Here is a 17552-nt window from a genome sequence, read left to right on the forward strand (position 1 = left end):
TAACAAGATGCCACAAGTGAAAAATTCCACACCTGACTTTATGAGATGACTTGTAGTCAGAACATAGGAGCACTAAAAATACTGTGTAAAATTACTTTCAGACAATGTACTATAAGATGTGATGAGACATAAATGAATTTTATGTTTATACTTGAGTTCTGTGCAGAGATAGCTCACTGTGTATATACAGATATTCCAAAGCCTTAAAAAAACCCAAAATGTGAAACACTTTTGGTCCCAAATATTTTGATTAAGGGACACTCAGCCTATATTATTAAGAAAATAAGGGAAACAAGGTCTCTTTGTGGCTCATGCTACTTTGAAACTGCTCTCTATAGTAAACACTGGTCAGTAATATATAGAGAACAGCTCCTACTTGAAGGACTTCAGAGACCAGTTTCTCTCAATGGAGCATCCATCCATCAGAGAACCTCTGCGCATGGTGTGAATGTATGTGCATAAGATTCCTCTAAAAACTGTGTACACATTTGCACAGAAATAAAAACACAAGGGATTATTTTATCTCTTTTATCTGTATTGAAGAAAAGTAGGAGATAAGCAATTCAGTTCTACCAGTAGATCCTTCTGTATAGCCTTGCTGGTGGTTCTTGTGAATCACACTGCTTCTGAAGAGCTGGTTTTCTTCTTCCTGGTACCCTGGCTAGCCCTTGGTACATCTAAATTTAAAGATTAGTTAACTGCATTAGAACAGATTCTTAATTTTATCTACCTTTTTAAGTAAGTAAAAGTGCTTCATTTCAGGTATTTTATCAAAAAAAACTTTTTTGAGACATGGTCTTGCTAAGTTACCCAGCTGGCTTTGAACTCTTTTTTATTTATTTATTTATTTATTTATTTATTTTTTGGTTTTTCTCCGGTACCAGGAACCGAACTCACGACCTTGCACTTGCCAGGCAGGCGCTTTTGCCGCTGAGCTAAATCCCCAGCCCCCTGGCTTTGAACTCTTGATCCTCCCACCTCAGTTTCCTGAATAGCTGGGATTATAGGCATGCACCACTGCACCTGCTGACTTTAATTTTTTTACATACTGATTTGCCATTTGAAATCCCAAGTACATAGTATATATGTGTGAAAGAAAGAGATAGAGACAGAAAAGGAAAGAAATGTGTATGTGTGTGTGTGTGTGTGTGCGCGCGCACGTGTGCGCATGCACACATTTGCATGCACAGGCATATCCTTACTTGGCCACTGACAGTGTCCTCCCTATACTCCCAAATGGAATGTTATAAAATTAAGATTTCTGAATGATGTTACCTGATGCTTATAGTGGTGACTTTGAGATATGTCTTTGCCTATTGATAAATCAAAGAAAGTTAAAATTACCTTCAGTTTTTTTATATTGTCTGTTTTAATGAACATTTTCTGAAAATGAAATCAGTACAAAAATGTACATTTTTTGAAAATGCAGTGTGGGCTATGTTTGATGACATGTTATTAATAAGAATCTTTGACTCACTAAAATATTCCCTTGTGCTGGATCAGTTTCTTGTCTAATGAAGGCTGAGACTTGCTAGAAGCCATAATCTATAGGATACAGCACTGAAGCACTTAGCTGTGGACTTGAAGATTATGATAGTTGTAACATATAACTCACAGAACAATAGGACATCAAATTCTGTGTGTAACTTATGACTTTGTTATTAACGGTTATAACGTTTTTCCTAAGGTTGATTTCCTTAATTGTATTTACTTTTTCTTTAATGTAGTCCAGCAAAATTAAAAAAGGAAGCAAAGGAGACTGTACTGTACTGAAACCTACACTAATGGCTGCTGTCCCAGTGAGTATAGAATATGAGTATGAATATGAATATGGATAGAAGAGGGTTGCTTATACAGTTTCTTACTTGGACTTTGACTTTTTAAAAAGTAATACTCTTAGGCATATGTGTGCATTTTAAAGTAATTTTAAATGGAATCATGGCAAATGTGTTGTTTAAAATCTTAGGTATGTTGGGAAGGATGAAATGGCAAGCTTCAGAAATACATTTTTATAAGTGTTTGGTGATACTCAAAAATTAGGCGATTAAAAGGACTTCATTCAAATTATCTAGTGTGAGACTTGATCATAATATTTAAGCGTAGAGTATATTCCAAAGATCATCTTCTTTAATCTCTTAATTTAAAAAAAAATCAGGTAACCCTGTCCTCTTAGAGAGCTAAGGCATCATTTCCAAGGCTATGAAGCCAGTTAGTGACAGAGTGGAGTCTGGGATACAAGGCCCCGTGACCTTCTTATCATACCTGAAGAAAACTGTCCTTTTGAGAGAGCTTCCAAAGTAAACAAAGTTTAACTTTTCATATTCAAAGTGCTTATGTGAACTGCCATCTCCCCAAAGCAAGATTGAGGCCATGGAATGTAGCTCAGTGGTTGAGAACTTGCCTGGCATGTGCAAGGCTCTGTGTTAAATTCCCAGTAGCGCACACAGAAAAAGATACTATATTTATAGCCTTGTAATGATGAATTTTGAAACGTTTAACTGCAGTGTTTCAAATTTGTATAATCAGATATGTTCTAGTACTGTTATACTTTGGAAACCTCAGAGAGTGTGTATTTTCTACTGTTAGTCTTATGATTAGACTTTAAAATCTTAAGTCCACTATCTTCCACAGTATTACTTCTGTACATGGGTGTTTGGAGATTAGACAGTATTATGTTCAGTCCCAGTTTTTTAAAGCATTCCAGATGGAAGCTTATATATATATATTTTTTTTTTCTTCTAAATACAAAATTACCAAATAACCAAAGAATTAGAATAGGTCAGAGAGGTCTACTTTTTTATTTAGAAGAACCATAGAATTTAGCAAGTTTTCAAACTGAACAGAGAGGCTTCTGAGTAAACCAGTCATGAAATGATGCCAAAAATAGCTAGTATAGTGCTAAGTATGTTCCAGGCTAGTAGCTATGAACACTCTATTGTGTTGGCCCTATTATTCTGAATTCTTCCTGTACAGAAGGGAAGTTAGCCAAAGTCACATAGTTTGTGGGTTGTAGAATCGGAGTTTAAACTCTCCCAATCTAGTATGAAAGTCTTCTTAACCACTCTTACTATCTATTTAGGACTGTTTTATGTTTAATTTTGGGAAAGAATATATTGGTTTTATTACCCAAAGTACAGGACTCTGTAGTAAACCTCATCAGAGAATGTAGGGAGCAGGAGGGACGAAGATGTTAAGAACATGGTCTTTGATTTTAGGCCTAAAGAATAAGCAGGAGTTAGCAGATAGGCTATTTTTCCTCTAATTGCCCCATTATACATTCTTCACTGATTTACTTTATGTCTTGGGAAGCTAATTTCTATAGATGAAATATAAGAGATTCCTTGCCTTGTAATTTCTGGTTGATTTCAGCCAGTTGGAGCCACTCATGAAAGGTTAAAGAGTAGAAAGATAAAGGTCTGCATATTTATTACCTCCCTTCTTTCCCTATTGAGCTGTGAGTTTAACAGTTGTCAGTCACCCATTGGATAGGCTCTTTCCTATTAGCTCTAACTAGGTTTTTACCATGGCCACAGTCTTTATCCAGGTCCCAGTGATGCTTTCTTCCTTTTACTTCTTCATTGCAAATGGTCTGCTAGTCCATGCTTCACCAAATCTTTTTGGTTCATTTAGTTCCTCCTACTTCTCTACAAATGGACTGGTTTCTTTTCCTTATGTTTTTCTTAATCAGTATATGTGTGCAGTACATAATGTTTACATTTTTTGTGCAGAGTAGTTGGTACATGTACATAACACATCTTGACTGCTTTTTTCATCTTCTTCCCCTCCCCTCCTTCCCCCACCTCACTCTTTAAAATAAATAATTTCTTTATTTGGAATTGTTTATGATAGATTCTGTTTTCTGAGTTCTTTTCTGGGTGAGAATAAAAAATCAAGTTAGTACTATTAATACTGACAATGTGAGAATTCAGAATAAATCACTACTTATAAGCAGTGACTCAGTTGAACATCATGTAATGCTAGCTTGAAGGAGAGGATGATTTGATAAGCTGACAGTAAATCCTGTGAACTTGTTGCAATTTTATTATATTCCTTCCTCACTGAGGTCTTTCTGTGCCTGTGTTTAATATCTAATGTTGGAAAAAGCAGGGCAAGTGGTTCTCATTTGTCTGCCTCATTCCCATATATCTGTTCCTGTGTGTGTTTTAGGGCCCATATGCTTTTTAAGAGGGGTGGTTATAGGATGTTAGAGTCCCGCTGGAAAAATATTGGAATTTCTCAGTTGTGAATCAAAAGAAATATTTCAGTCATATAATTGTGATTCCTTTTGTGGAACTGAAAATACTTACACTCTTTTGAATGCTGTGGTAGCTTTTTTAAAGTTTGGTTCTGCTGACTTCATTTGTGAATGGCTCTATTCTAATGTTGAAAGAACCATCCATAAGGTTATTCATTATAGCACAACCTTATTTACACTGATGATTGGCTCTTTAAATATTTAGAACTAGGCATTTACAAACAGGTTTGGTTTATGTGAAAATTCTTATTAATCTGTATTGAGTAATTTCAGTAAAGCATCATTTAGTGATTAGACTGTTTGCTTTTGTGTTGTATTAGTCTGAAAGTTAATATGTTCCAAACCTCATCTGATCTCTGTGTTTCCAAGTAGCTGTGAGCAAGAATTTTGCTCTTTCTTGTTGTCTTTGTTCCCATTAAAAGAGAATAGAAATGTCTAAATTGTGCGGACATAGATTTTTAAGTAATCATAATACTCTCTGCCATGTGTAAGACAGTCACAAGGTCATATTAATAATAAAGAGAAAATTATCAGTACTAGATTAAATGATTCAACATAGTTGGGGAATTTCATACTGTCTGAGAATAGATGACTTTACTTGAAAGAAGAGAATTTTCAAGAAAAATTTTTTCTGTGAGATCTGAATAAATTTTGTACACTGGTTCGCATTTCTTAAAAATTTAGATGAACTTAGTATGTGGAACTAAAGAAACCCCTCTACTTGTACTACTTGCACTTAGTTTTTTAAAATACTGTTTTACTTTTGATAGACAAATAATTATATTTATGGGATACAAAATGTGTTGTTTTAATATATGTATTATCCTTAGTCGTCTTGGAGTAATGAACAAGTAAAGTCAGTAAAGTTAATTCTGTAGTGAAAGAAACGAGTATGTCTATTAGCCTAGAGACATCTACTTAATATGTTGTAAATAATTATTTCCAGTTAAAGACTTTCTCAGGGTTGATACAGTTCTTTTAGGATTATTGAATATTTTGTTTACTTTTTAGGAAATCATGGATAGAATTTATAAGAATGTTATGACCAAAGTTCAAGAAATGAATTATATTCAGAAAACTCTGTTTAAGATAGGGTATGATTACAAATTGGAACAGATCAAAAAAGGATATGATGCACCTCTTTGCAATCTGTAAGTACATCTTATAGACCCTGTGGTTTGAGGCTTTTATTATTTATTTATTTTTCAAACAAAGGTTTACTGTGTTGTCCAGGCTGGCATAGAATTCCTAGGCTGAAGCGATTTTCCTGCCTCAGCCTCCCAGTACAGCTGAGACTATGGATACATACCACTATTCCTGTAATTTTTTGTTTTTGTAAATCTGGAAAATAAGTAAATGACAAGTTAAATTTAGTTTGAATATTGCCACCATGATCATAACACTGAATTTCTTTTTTTTCTAAGTTTCATTGTTTGTACAGCATGCAGAGGACCTTGAAATCTGTACGAATTTTAATCATCAAATATATACAGTTTAATTATAAATGTGGTCTCATGAAGATAAACTAGAATAAAGTTTTAAATCAAGATGAACTTTAAAATTATCAGATCTAACTAAAAAAGTGATCATCAAGATTTATTCTGCATAAAAATTCCCAATTTATTGTATTCATAAAGTAGCATAGTAAATATATGAATATAACACTTATTTTAAATGTGGTCCGGGGGTATGGGTAGGAATGAGAAAATATTATTCATTAGAAGGAAGAAGATAAAATAGGTGACTAAATGTTCCAGAGATAACTGAAGCTTTTTACTTTGAGATCATCATTTACTTTCATTTACTATGTGTCAGAGCAGTTTCCCAGTACCACATTTTTTTGTTTTGTTTTTAGTTTTTCTGGTATTTTTTCCAGGTGTTACTAGCTGCGACTTCGTTAATATCTCATCACCATCATGATTCTAAAATTTACTTGTTCTAACAAAGTTGAAAAATCTTTCCCATAGTTTATAAGTTAGTGTGTCATCAAAAATAATATATGCATATATTAAATCACATATTCCTCTTTTCATCAAGGTTTCTGTTTAAAAAAGTCAAGGCTCTGCTGGGAGGGAATGTCCGTATGATGCTGTCTGGTGGGGCACCGCTGTCTCCTCAGACACACCGGTTCATGAATGTCTGCTTCTGCTGTCCCATTGGCCAGGGCTATGGACTGACAGAATCATGTGGTGCTGGGACAGTTACTGAAGGTAAGCATGGGGAATGTGGCACATAGTTTTGTTTAAGCTAATCCATTTCCATTACCTTTGGAAGCCATGATTTCTCTTTCTCTCCCCTCTCCCATTTTCTTTTCGCAGTACTAGGGATTGAGCTCAGGAGCACTGAGCTACATCTCCAGCCCTTTTTAATTTAATTTTTATTTTTATTGAGACAGTCTCAGTAAAGTGGTTGAGGCTAGTCTCAAACTAGCAATCCTGCCTCATCCTTGAAAGTAGTTGAAATTGCAGGCATGTGCTCCCACACCCAGCTTGAAAATCACGATTTCTTTATAATACCTCTTAAGTAATACCAAATTCAATGCACACCTACATAGTTTTATGAATGCTTAAGAGCATCATGTATACCTTTTTAAAAAATTTTATTTTAAAGAAAAAGATACAAAAAACAAGAAACCTCCCAAAATTCCAAAACAATATGATAAAAGGGTAACAGTTGTTAATACATTGCATATTGTCATCTTTAAATTAGTTACTCAGAGTACGAGATATCAGCATTTGATTGTGCAAATAGTATTAGCACAGACCTATTTTTTCAATGACTGAGAGAAATTAGTAGCATAACTATGTTAACTATCTTTGATACATATATACTTTTTCCCTTTTCTTCTCCTTCTTTTCTTCTCCTTCTTTTCTTCTCCTTCTTCCTTCTTTTTTCCTATTACACAAAACCACTTTCTCTTTCCTTTTAAAGTTTATTCCCAGGCTGGGGATATAACTCAGCATCATAACTGCCTGCCTGGCAAGTGCAAGGTCATGAGTTCAATTCCTGGTACTTAAAAAAAAAGTTTCGGGGGCTGGGGATTTAGCTCAGCGGCAAAAGCGCCTGCCTGGCAAGCGCAAGGTCGTGAGTTCGGTTTCCGGTACCGGAGAAAAACAAACCAAAAAAAAAAAAAAAAAAAGTTTCTTCCCATTTTACAACATTTATCATACATTTTGGATCACATTTACTTTCAGCTTCTCACACTAGGGATACAATACAATATTTATACATTTGCATTTTGTTTATTTCATTTATGAGTATGGACTCAACTTGCATCCATTTACCTATAAAAGTCTTCAGTTTATCCTTCTTTATGACTGAATAATACTCCATTATATAAAAAGACCACATCTTTTTTATCCATTCCTTGGTTGATGGACATTTGGGTTGTTTCCAAGATCTAGCTATTACAAATTGTGCTGATATAAACATGGGTGCACATATATCACTGTGGTATGATGTTTTTAGTTCTTCGGGGAAGATACCCAGAAGGGGAATAGCTGGGTCAAATGGGAACTCCAATCCTAGTGTTTTGAGGAATCTCCACACTGATTTCCATAGCGCTTATACCAGTCTACACTCACACCAACAGTGGCGAAGGATTTCTTTTTCCCTATAGCCCCTCCATTATTTGTTATTGGCTGATTTCTTGATAATAGCCATTCTTTCTAGGGTGAGATGGAATCTCAGTGTTTTAATTTGCATCTCTTGATTGACCAGTAATGTTAAACATTTTTTCATATATTTATTTGCTGTTTCTATTTCTTTATCGGAAAAGTGTGCATGGATCTCTGATGCCCATTTTTGGATTGGGTATTTAAATTTGGGGGGTCTGATTTTTTCTGAGTTCTTTGTATGTGCTTGGTAGTAAACCTTTGTCTGAGGAACATCTGGCAAACACTTTTTCCCACACTGTGAGTTATCTCTTCACTCTGATGATTGTTTCTCTTAACTGTGCAAAAGCTTGTTAATAGGATGTGATCCCAGTTTTTGATTCTTTGTGATAGTTCTTGTGGGATCAGGGTTTTATTCATAAAGTCTTTGCCTATACCGATTTCTTAGAGAGTTTTTTATTTTTCTCCGGTACCGGGAACTGAACTCACGACCTTGCGCTTGCCAGGCAGGCGCTTTTGCCGCTGAGCTAAATCCCCAGCCCCTAGAGAGTTTTATCTTTCTGTCTTCCAGCAGATTTAATGTTTCTGTTTTAATATTTAGATCTTTGGTCCCTTTCAAATTTAGTTTAGTGCATGGTAAAAAATACGGGTCCAGTTTTAATGTTCGACATGTACAGAGCCAGTTTTTCCAACACCATTTGGTTTTTTTTTTTGGCTTTTTCTCCGGTACCGGGAACTGAACTCACGACCTTGCGCTTGCTAGGCAGGCACTTTTGCCGCTGAGGTAAATCCCCAGCCCCAAAACAGTGGTTAGATACCACGAAGTAGGTGGCAATGCCTTAACCGTATGCGTGTTGTCAGGCCCAAGGGCCTCTTCCATCCTTGTCAAGGGGAGTGCTAACCTTCTCTCCTTTCATACAACACCCAACACCATTTGTTAAAGAGGCTATCTTTCTTCCAGTATATGTGTTTGGACCTTTTGTCAAATGTAGGTGGCTAAATATGTCTGGAGTTATTTCTGTATCTTCTAGTCTGTTCCATTGATCTTCAGGTCTGTTTTTTTTTTTTTTTGCCAGTACCACACTGTTTTTATCACAGTAGCCTAATAGTATAATTTCAGGTCAGGGATTGTGATCCTTCCCTGCCTTGCCTTTGTTGCCCAGCATTGACTTTGTTATTCTAGGTCTCTTCTGGTTGCAAATGAATTTTAGGATTGTTTTCTCTAATTCTGTGAGATATGCTGTTAAATTTTGATTGGAATTGCATTAAATCTGTATAACAGTTTTGGAAGTATGGACATTTTCACTATATTGGTTCTTTGTACCCACAAGCAAGGGATATCTTTCCATTCTGTGATATCAGCTTCAATCTCCTTTTTCAATGTACTGCAGTTTTCAATGTAGAGGTCTTTTACATCCTTTGTTAGACTGATTCCTAGGTATTTCATTTTTTTTGGTGCTATTGTAAAACGTGTTATTTCCCTAATTACTCTCTCAGTGAGTTTATATTTGTGTATAGGAAGGCTATTGATTTTTGAGTGTTGCCTTTGTATCTAGCTCTACACTATGTAATTTGCCTATTAAATCTAGAAGTTTTTTAGTGGAGTTTTGGGGGTTGTCTATGTTAGAGTATCATGTCATCTGCAAATAGTGATAATTTCACTTCTTCCTCTCCTGTCTTTATTCCTTTTATTTCTTACTCTTGTCCAGTTGCTCTGGCTAAAGTTTCCAGGACTGTGTTGAATAAAAGTGGAGACAGTTCCTGATTTTAGAGTGAAAGCTTTCATTTTTTGTCTTGTTCCTGATTTTAGAGTGAAAGCTTTCATTTTTTGTCCATTTAGTATGATGTTGGCTGTTGGTGTGTCATAGGTGGCTTTTATTAGATTGAGATAAAGCTATCTATTCTGGTTTTTCTGTAGGGTTTTTATCATGAATTGGTGCTGGACTTTGTCAAAAGCTTTTCCTGCATCTATTGAGATAATCATATGATTTTATCATTGCATTAATTAATATGCTGTATTACATTTATTACTTTGCATATGTTGAACTATCTCTGCATCCCTAGTATGAATCTCACTTGGTCATTATGTATAATCATCTTGATGATTTGCTTCATTCTGTTTGCCAGTATCTAATTGAGGATTTTTACGTCTATGTTGATTAGAGAGATTGGTCCTTAGTTCTCTTTCTTGGTTAAGTCCTTCTGTAATTTTGGTTTGAGGGTAATGTTTGTTTCCAGGAATGAATTTGGGAGTATTGCTTCCCTTTCAATTGCATTAAAGAGTTCGAGCAGTATTGGTGTTTAATCTTCTCTAAATTTCTTGTAGAATTCAGCAGTGAATCCTTTAGGGTCTGGACTTTTCTTTGTTGGTAAGTTTTTAGTTAATTCTTCAATTTTGTCAATTGATATTGTTATATTTAAGATTTTTATATCTTCTTGATTGAACTCTGTTAATTCATATGTATCTAGGAATCTGTCTATTTCTTCTGGATTTTCCATCTTATTAGAATACAAGCTTTCAAAGTAGGTATAGATGATCTGGATTTCTGCAGGATCCATTGTGACTTCACCCTTTTCATATCTAATTGTGTATATTTGAGTCTTTCCTTTTTTGGTAAGATTGGCTAAGGGTTTGTCAGTTTAATTTAATCTATCAAAGAACCAACTCTTTGATTCATTGACTTTTTTTGACATTTTTTTTAACCTCCAATACATTAATTTCTGCTCTGATCTTTATAATTTCTTCCCTTGTATGAGCTTTTGGCTTCATCTGTTCTTTTTCTAAAGGTTTGAGTTTCAAAATTAAGTTGTTTATTTGAGCTTGATCTATTTTCCTGATATGGGTATTCACTGCTATAAATTTCCCTTTTAATACTGCTTTCATTGTGTCCCATAGGTTCCATTATGTTGTGTTGCCATTGTCATTTAATTGTAGAAGCTGTCTGATTTCTTCTTTAATTTCATCTGTGACCCATTGGTTTAAGAGGGTGCTATTTAATTTCCATATGTTTATAAAATTCTGGTTTCTTTTGCCATTGATTTCCGATTTCATTGTACTATGATCTAATAATATACATGGGATAATTTCAATTCTTTTGCATTTAATTAAGCATATTCTATGGGTTAGTATGTGGTCTATTTTGGAAAACATGCCATGTTCAGCTGAGAAGAATGTATATTCTGATGTAGTTTGGAACACTCTGTAGACATCTACTAAGTCCATTTGTTGAAAAGTTTGGTTCAGCTGGGCATGGTGGTGCATGCCTGTAATCCCAGCACTCAGGAGGCTGAGGCAGGAGGATCCTTGTAAGTTCAAGACCAGCCTGGGTTACAAAATGAGCTCAAGTCCAGCCTGAACTGCAAAGTGAGACACTGTTTCAGAAAGACGAAATAAAAAAGTTTGGTTCAGTTCTGTTATTTCATTTTTTATTTTTCTGTCTAGTTCATCTGTCTATTTGTGACTATGGGGTATTGAAATCCCCGAGTACAATTGTATAGTGCTTATGTGATTTGTGATGCCCATTAATATTTGTTTTATGTAGCTGGGTGCACTGGAATTTGTTGCATATATATTTGTGATTGTTATCCCTTTCTCATGGATTGTTCCCTTTAAAAGGATATAGTGACCTTCTTTATCTCTCTTAATCAGTTTTGTCTTCAAATTCACTTTATCAGCAAATAGAATAGCTGCCCCTGCTTTTTTTTTGTTGCATGGAATATTGTTTTCTATCCTTTGACTTTTAGTCTGTGAATTCCTTTTTGAATTAAATGGGTTTCTTGTATGCAGCATATTTTTGGATCATATTTCTTGATCCATTCTGCCAGTCTGTGTCTTTTGATTGGTGAATTGAGGCCATTGACATTGATGGTTACAACTGATATGTGACTTATCATTACATGTTATTTTCCAGTGGTTGGCTCCCCCTCTTCTTTGTTCCTCCCTCTCCCTCTGTTTACTTTGTTTGCCTCACGTGATTAATTCCTCTTGTTGGTGTTTACAGGGTTGTAGTCCTTGTTTTCTCTTTCTCGAATTCCCCTCAAAGACTGTTAGAGTGCTGGTGTGATGGTCATAAATTTCCTCAGCTGCTCTTTGTTATGGAAGTATCTTATTTCTCCATTGGTTTTGAAAGATAATTTTGTAGGGTACATCATTCTGAATTAAAGTTTGTTTTCCTTTAGAGCTTGAAATACTTCATTCCAAGCTCTCCTTGACTTGAGGATTTGTGCTAAGATTCTCATGGGCTTTCCTTTATAGGTGATTTGTTTCTTTTCCCGAACAGCTCTTAATTTTCTATTCCTGTGTTGAATTTCTGGAATCTTGACTATGATTTGCCTGACTTTAGATTTTTTTTATCATGGCCATTAGGATTTCTATATGCCTCACTTATAGTATGTCAAATTCTTTCTCTCTCCTGGCAAGTTTTCTGCCATGATATTTGTGAACAGTTTTTATGTCATTTGTATTATTTCCTGCCTTTTCATTGATTCCAACTAATCTTAAGTTATTCTTTTTTGCATCATCTAGCAGCTGGTGTATTGATTTCTCATGGTCTCTTGCTATTTTTAAGAAATCTTTCTGTGTTTGCTAGCTGCAAGCCTGTATTCTATATCTGAGATCTTGTCCTCACATTGACTTAATCTGCTACAATTACTTTCTGTTGGTTTTTGTTTTTGTTTTTATTTTTTTCCAGTACCAGGAATTGAACTCACAACCTTGCGCTTGCCAGGCAGGCGCTGTGACGTGAGCTAAATCCCCAGCCCCTACAATTACTTTCAATAGGATTTTTATTCTGCTGGATATTTTCTTGTATCTGCCTTATAGATTCCATTTCTTTCCTATGCTGATCATTCATGGCTTCCGTAATTTTCTTAAGTTTGTCTATTTTCTTGTCTCTGTCTGCTCTAGAATTACTAAGCATGGTTTTCATTTTGTATACCATCTCTGCAGTTATCTGAGAAATTATTTCTGATTTGATTTTTAGAGCCTCATTCCATTGCTTTGTTGTTACTTGAGAGAGGCCAGGTGGGTGGTGTTCGTATTGTACCACCTCATTATCCAGTGGGTTTACGTTTGGTGATGTTTGGGGTTCCATCTTGTTTAAGTGTGTCCTCATTTTCTTTTTTTAAAATTTAATTTGTGGGGTGGTGTTTGTAACAGGTCTTGAGAACAATTATGTCACTTTTGGCTATAGTAGTACCAATAACAGTAACATAAAACACAGCCTAGAAAATGACAACTAAAGTAGACATTAATTTGCCACCTTTAACTGTATGAACTAGATTTGTGGTTATATAATAAAATCTAAAAGAAGCCAAAACATTATATGCAGTATGCAAGGCTGTAGTATGTCAATTTTGCCCTCAGGGGTTAAAATTTAAAATGGGTTAGGGAGAAAATAGAGTAGTAGAAGAAGAGGAAGAGATTAGAAGGCTGGAGACAAAGGAGGAATCATGCTAATTTGGGGAAACTGGTGCAGAAGATTGAGGGAGAGGAGGAAGAGATAAAAAGAGGAACTGAATAGAACCACAACCACAGAGAGGCTAGAAACCATGTTGACACACATATAAATACAAGATCAAACAATGGAGAAAAGAAAGAGAAAGGGGAGAAAACAAAACTACAACAATATCAAAGAAATGAGAGAGAGGAAAACCAAAAAAAAAAAAAAAGAAGAAAAAAAGAAGCAATGATAAAAATTCACTTCCAGGTGTGTCTCTGCTGTCACTGGTAAACAACGTATGGAGACAGTGTTCTGATCTGTGTTGATTTATCCCAAAAAGCCAGCAAGTCTGTACCCTCTGGTGCCTAGCAGTAGTCAGTGCACCTTCTGTGGACCTGAGCCAGGCTGGGAGCCGATAGACCGAGTCAGCAGGGGTTAGCAAGCTGACCCCTGAGCTCATTGGATCTCTCTCCAAAGTGGTTCCCCCACCAATCGCTCTCTCTTATGGGATGGCTGAATCCGTTGCATTCACTAGCAGCTAGTGCAGTCCTTCTTGTCTGCGGTTCCTCTCTACTGCTGCATCTCTCCATGGAGGCCTCAGGGTTGCCAGCACTTCCTGTGTGTTTGCAGGTTTGGACCACTTCTCTCACACAGTGTTTCCCGTCTCAGGGAGAGGGTGCTGGCAGCTACATCCTTCATTGAAGTTTCCTAGTCACTCTCTTGGTGGGCTTCAATTCATGCCTCAGTTCCTTCCTGGGTCTGGGGGGACTCACCTCCCTCTTTCTTATATTCCCCACATTGATATATTCCTGTATTTGGATGGCAGCACTCAGAGAGGTTCTTTCTCTGTTGCTTAGAACTCCACCATCTTGCCCCTCCCTCCTAGCTGCAAGTTGTACCTTTTATTTGTAAGTCTTATAAATATGTATGGCACATTATCAGTCCTCAAAATTATATCACCCTGGTCCTTTGGCTTTTCTCTAAATAATGACTTCAGAGAAACGTTCTCTTAGAATGAAGTATCATTTTTATGCCCCTCTTGAGTATACATTCCCGTTGTGACTTCTTTACTTTCCCTTCTGTGATTTTCAGGAAGCATTTCTCCACCTTAACACTTTTTTTTGGAACCAAATAATTCTTTGCTGTGCATTGAAGGATATTTAGCAGTCAGATACTAGTAGTAACTTGCTAACCCCTGCTGTGATAATAAAACATGTCTCCAAACATTGCCACATATCCCCTGGGAGGCAAAATCACCCCAGATTGAGAAATCAGGGTATATGAATTTGTTTTTAATGATCTTGCTATCCCTTTAAACTCATTGTGCCCCAAGTCAATTCCCTTTTTACAGACTGTCTCCCCATTGCCAAATTACTTATTTATGTCAGTAGAATCACCATCCTTAATGTCATTCAGGTTTTTGGCTTTGAAGTCTTCATATGTGTACTTGTTAATATCTTCATCAGATCTTCCCATTCCTTTATTAGGTTTCTCCTTCCTTTCCATGCCAATTTTGTCATCCAGCCTTTCATTACTTAAACTGCTCTGATGCGACAGCTTTCAACATTTGCCTGCCTGTGTTACCTCAGATCTGTCCCGTATCCTTTTATTAGACACATCTGCCTCACCCTGCTTGACAAATGCTATATAAAATCTTTAAAATGCTATATAAAATCACCTTTAAAATACTATATAAAATCTTATATATAAAATCACCTTTAAAATCTTTAAAATGCTATATAAAATCACCTTTACCTAGCTTTCAAGATGTCTTTAATCTGGCACCATTGCACCTGTCTGTCATTATTTGCCACTTATATACATATCTGGCTTTTCTGTCCTAACTAGCCAGTTGTCTCTTCCTTATACAGGGATTTTTGATTTCATTTCTCTGTAGTGGCTTTCCCCTCCTCTTGGAATACCCTTTTTGTAAACTGGTCATAGCCATCCTTTCCCACAGACATCTTAAAGTAGTCTTTCCCAGCAGTTTCATTTTATGTTGATACTTTGAGTCTCTGAGATACTATTGTAATTGCCATTAGTACCGTGCAGTTTTGCATTTAGAAGTTCACCAAATTGTTTCACATGCATTTCTTGCTAGGTAAAGCTACCTAGGTCACTGAGGGATGTGTTTCCATCACGGTATTTAACACAGTGCCAGGTACTTCACAAGGTCCCAAATCCTCACTAACACAGGCTAGGTACTTCACAAAGTCCCAAATCCTTGCTAATGTAATTATTGCTAACAGTAATCACACAATGCAAAGGAATAGTATCATCATCATCATCATGTTTCATAACATGGGCTATCATTCATTGAACACTTGGTTTGTTCTAAGAATTGCTAATCACATATCATCTCATTTAATCCTCATAATATATCCTTATATGAAGGTTTTATTACTATCTTTTTTATTTGAGGAAATACAGACTTAGAGAAGTTAAATGACTTGTCTAAGTTACACAGCCAAGAAATGATAGAGTAGGTATTCTCATCAAAATCTCTGTCATGAAAATCTGAAGAAGACAATGGTGGATCCAGACCCTCTCTTCTAACAATTTTTATACTGGATTATCTAAAAAATAACCTCGCAGAGCAAAAATACACTATTGAAATGGAGTTGGTAGACTGGAAAACGGTTACTTTTTTGTACTTCTTCACTACAGTCTCTTCTTTCAGACTGGCTGTAATTCCAGTGTTTTGGGCATCTGTGTGCACAACTGAAATGTAACAAGCTAATACCTCTTGTTTGTTTTTATCTCATAGTTACTGACTATACTACTGGCAGAGTTGGAGCACCCCTAATTTGCTGTGAAATTAAACTAAAAGACTGGCAGGAAGGTAAGAATTTCATGACAAGCTCTAGTGATTTGAGATTCAAAGAAAATCACTGTGAGCCTCAAGACTTCATTTCTTTAAAATGGTATGTTGTCTGCTGTAGCAAGTTATTCTTTATAGTTGCCCGTGTTTTCTTATTTCTTAATACATTTAAGTTTCTAAGAGGAAAAGAAAAATCTCTAGATTCCATGCCAGGTGCTTCCCAACCTAGGAATACTTGATAGTAAAGTAGAAAAACATTCTTAGTGGGGCTTTCCCTCGGTTTAGAGAAGTTGAGGACCCTTTGAAGCCTAACTTTGTTAATGAGGATTTGGGACTCAGAAAGAAATCCCAAATTTTTAGGGAACAGTGATTAAATACATACATATACTATGCCAACATCTTAGATCTTGACCACAGAAAAGATTTTCATTATTGAGAATCACTTGTCCAGTTCATTGTATAGTTGAAGTTTTTGTGTTCCTGCAGAGGTGAGCCAGTTAGAGGAAACCTGCAGTACAGAGGCTGGTGATAATCTTTTCTGCAAAATACACTGGACACAAAAGTAAAGCAGTCTTTCTATGATAAACATAGCAAAAGACACTAAATGTACATTAATTGCATACAGTAGATTATTAAATAAACAATTAACAATTTAGTCATGCTAGGTAAGCAAAGAGTAATTTAAAACTAAACTTTTTTAAGTACTGAATTTTTAATATTTATTGTTTATAAATAAACATAAAAGGGCTGGGGATTTAGCTCAGTGGCACAGAGCCTGCCTGGCAAGCACAATGTCGTGAGTTTGATTCCCAGTACTGGGGGATATATATATATATATAAATAAACAAAATTTCGGCATCAACTGGATTCTGTTTACAAAGTCTAAACAATAACAAGAGAAATAAATTCCTATAGGAACTACAGTGAAAATATCAATAAAACTCTGCAACAAAACTGATCTTCATAAACATGTCAACTATGCACTAAAAAAGACAAGAAAACAAAACGTATGTGCTATCAGTGTAAGCAATACTTGTGCACAGAACATGCACAAGTTATGTATGAAGACTGCCTTGGCTGTGACAATTAAAGATTATTTCTGTGGTAGACTTTTATTTGTATTTTCACTGTAGTTCACTTATGTTTTTATTTCAATATTATCTTTTAGGTTTTGAAAGTAAGTAAACAGGTGATGTGAAAACATTGATGTCTGTTCTGAGCACTCATTACGTATTTGATATTTTATTGATGTCTCATTTTCCTACTAAGTGCATTTTGTACAATATAGAAAGAAACTCCTGACAAAAGAGGAAGACAAGAGAGGTGACAAGAGGGGCTGGGGATTTAGCTCAGCAGCACAGCGCCTGCTTGGCAAGTACAAGGTTGTGAGTTCGATTCCCGGTACTGGAAAAAAACAAAAA

General features: G+C 35.7%; 1 protein-coding gene across 3 annotated transcripts in view; it reads left to right on the plus strand.

Annotated features, from left to right (window-relative positions):
* Acsl4 (acyl-CoA synthetase long-chain family member 4) overlaps positions 1-17552 on the plus strand; it is an 84563-nt gene that overhangs the window by 50808 nt on the left and 16203 nt on the right. For all 3 annotated transcript variants that reach the window (XM_005404662.2, XM_005404663.2, XM_013504536.1), the window contains exons 9-12: positions 1728-1799; positions 5267-5406; positions 6293-6465; positions 16078-16152. In XM_005404662.2, coding sequence (XP_005404719.1) covers positions 1728-1799; positions 5267-5406; positions 6293-6465; positions 16078-16152 — 460 coding nt within the window. The remainder of the gene's footprint in view (positions 1-1727; positions 1800-5266; positions 5407-6292; positions 6466-16077; positions 16153-17552) is intronic.

This window comes from Chinchilla lanigera, unplaced genomic scaffold, assembly GCF_000276665.1.
Source record: "Chinchilla lanigera isolate Chin_1 unplaced genomic scaffold, ChiLan1.0 scaffold00089, whole genome shotgun sequence".
Classification (NCBI taxonomy): domain Eukaryota; kingdom Metazoa; phylum Chordata; class Mammalia; order Rodentia; family Chinchillidae; genus Chinchilla; species Chinchilla lanigera.